General features: G+C 30.6%; 1 protein-coding gene across 2 annotated transcripts; it reads left to right on the top strand.

The window, feature by feature from the left end:
• Window positions 1-276: 276 nt before the first annotated feature.
• Window positions 277-2,551, top strand: LOC114170023 (vascular-related unknown protein 1-like). Of its 2 annotated transcripts, XM_028055490.1 has the most exons (3): window positions 277-688; window positions 849-913; window positions 1,373-1,500. In XM_028055490.1, the coding sequence occupies exons 1-2, from the start codon at window positions 362-364 to the stop codon at window positions 894-896; spliced, it is 375 nt and encodes a 124-aa protein (XP_027911291.1). In that variant the 5' UTR covers window positions 277-361; the 3' UTR covers window positions 897-913; window positions 1,373-1,500. The 2 variants fall into 2 exon arrangements, with proteins under 2 accessions (XP_027911291.1, XP_027911290.1); XM_028055489.1 differs by lacking the exon at window positions 849-913 and having other exon boundaries at window positions 286-688; window positions 1,373-2,551.
• Window positions 2,552-2,823: the final 272 nt, after the last annotated feature.

Raw genomic sequence — 2,823 nt, 5'->3', positions numbered from 1 at the left:
ATTTTGCTTAAATTCCACAAACTTTCGTTTTTTTAATTATTTTTTATCATAAAAACCAATATATCTCTTATTATAGACAAATGAATAACAAATTAAGTATATGTATAACAACAAAAGACATTTACACAAGAAAAGTTTCTTGAATACTCAATTTAAAAGAAAAAATGATTGAATATTAAAAATAAAAGGTATATAAAATTATTAGTGTTTATGACAAAATGTCCCACCAAAGGATTTCAAGTATATAAATGCATTCCTTTGGGGACTTGCCTCTTTAGAGCTGGCCACCAAACCCCACTAACTACACCTTCTCATCTTCAACTTCTTGGCTTTTTGAAAGGAAAAAGCCATAACAGCTTCAATGAGTTCCATAACCAAAGCTCCTCTTTCCTCCAACGATGTTCTTTCCTCCGAGGAGAGTGGTTGGACAACATATTTTGACGACTTCTTCAACAACCATGTCGACAACAAATGTTCCATGCCTTTGTCAGCTGTTGCTTCTACCTCCCTTGTCTCTGATGCAGCTTCTTTGGTCGACAAAAAAGTGGTCAGTGCCATACAAGTTCAAGAGTTTTCAGTCAATCAAAAATCCAAAATAACAAGTTTCAAGAAGAGAAAAGATGCCTTAACGGCTTTCATTGATGACGCTTTGGAAGATACTGCAACTTCTTCTCTCAATAGTCCCAAGGTTTTTCACTAATTTTTCTTTCAACCTCTTTTTCCTTTTTTTTTTCCTTTTTCCTTTTTTTTTTCTTTTTGTAGTTGAAGCTTTTTGAGTTTATAATTAATATTTAGTTCCATATATAGTTGTATAAATAAATCTATTATTTTTATCCGTGGTATTTTAGGTTTTGTATGCGAATCAGCAGATTGACAAGGCAAACAGACAGAAGTAGTATAAACCTTTTCTCAGGTTCAATCGAATTCACATAAATATACCCTACATACAAACTTTTTTTTTCTATTTTTACTTTTATTGTAAAATAAAAAAGGAAAAAATGCATATATAATAATTACATAAACAAAGTTAGCATTTGATATTTTACACAATATAATGGAATATTCCACCTTTATGTAGTGACATTAAAATGTATTACTTTCTAAACTTCATGTTCCATTCTTTTTCATTTTTTTTAATGCATCAAATATAAACAGAAACTTTTATGCTATAGTCAATCTCTTTCAGACCTCTACCAAACTATAACGCACAACCAAAGACTGTGACATCAACCCAAAACCATTTTCATTCTTTATTCCCTAATTTCCTTACAATTTTCCCATTTCTGAAACAAAATCTTCATCCTCCGTTCTGTGGTGTATTGTTTCACACATGCATCAACTAACAAGTCACCAATTTGTGGTGTTCATGTAGGAGAAAGGTAATATCTCAGGGCAACAAAATGAGCAAAATGAAATGAGCTCCAAAGCGAGGAACAGTGATTGCACAGAGTCAAAGAAGATAGGTCTTTGCTTAATTTGTCCCTTTGTCAATGGTAGAGAACTTTCTATGTTAATTACTTAGTATATTATGTTAAATTCAATCATAACCATTTTTGGGTAAAAAAAAAAAAAATCTTGTTAATGTACATATACTAGTACACATTTCTCTCTCTTCACTCTCTCTCTCTTTTTCTGCTAGAGCACATAGAAAATCATTCTGCTAGATATAATGAATTGACCCTTTTTCTACTGTTCCCAAATTCCTATGCAATGGTAATATAAGTAGTGAATCACTGTTCACTGGTTACACTGAAACATACCAGAGTCTATATATGTATAGGACATATTCTGCTGCAAAAAACAGATGAAACATGAGACACATAAAGCATAGAATAAATACAATGGTGGGAACTGCGAAGATTTGAAGTGATGAGTAGTAATAAGTATAAGGAGCATCATTTGTCTCTGACACACAGAATCCAGAATGATCAGCATACACTGGGATTGCTGTGTCTCCTTAAAAAACTCTTGCAAATTAATTAACACATCCTTTGTTAAGGGAATTTTATGTAACTTTTAATAACTGACCAATTTAATGCATTCGTTAGTATCATCTTCCAAGTAAAGTACTGTCTTTATTGGTGGATATTCATGCTTCACGAATCATGGTCCAAAAATAATGCTAAGAGAGATTAAAAAAACATATATTATGGTTGTTATGTTTTAATAACATGTATGAACTGTTGTAAAGTACCAGGTTTAGTTCTTTATCAATGAAAAATGTTTTGAACAATATGTTGATTCTTCATTATCATTGATATTATCAATACAATCATATGTTAATGTATATTATGAATACAACAAATAAATAGTACTATAGTGTTTTGTAATGGATTAATTAATGATTTCTACCTAACAAGAACAGCTGCAAAACTTTCATATCAAGGTGGAGGGAAAGAAGAAAAAGCAAGATGACAACATCACCAAAACTTAACCTCAAAGGACCGACACACTAAATAGATTGGCCATGTTAGATAATTGAATTTTCTTCCATGTCTTTTGGATCTTCTACATTATTTAGATAGTAAAGGGAAAGAAAACATATTTTCCAGCTAACAATCTTCAATGAATACTATTATATATCATATCATATCATTATCATACTTCATATGCTTTATGTTCTGCATTTTTCATATCCAAGGCCAATAATACAAAATTATGCAGATTAAATTATACTGGCATTATTTACCATGGTTAATCATGTAAAATATGGAAAAAAAAATTGCAATATCATAGTTAGTATGAATAGTTTGCCTTAACAAAACACTTCCATCTCTAACCAAATATGTCTTTAGTTCATTATTCTATCAAGAAATAGTAAGA

The sequence above is a fragment of the Vigna unguiculata genome, chromosome 11 (assembly GCF_004118075.2).
Source record: "Vigna unguiculata cultivar IT97K-499-35 chromosome 11, ASM411807v1, whole genome shotgun sequence".
Taxonomy (NCBI): domain Eukaryota; kingdom Viridiplantae; phylum Streptophyta; class Magnoliopsida; order Fabales; family Fabaceae; genus Vigna; species Vigna unguiculata.
The sequence above is the reverse complement of the archived record's forward strand: the minus strand, read 5'-3'. Positions and strand labels throughout refer to the sequence as shown.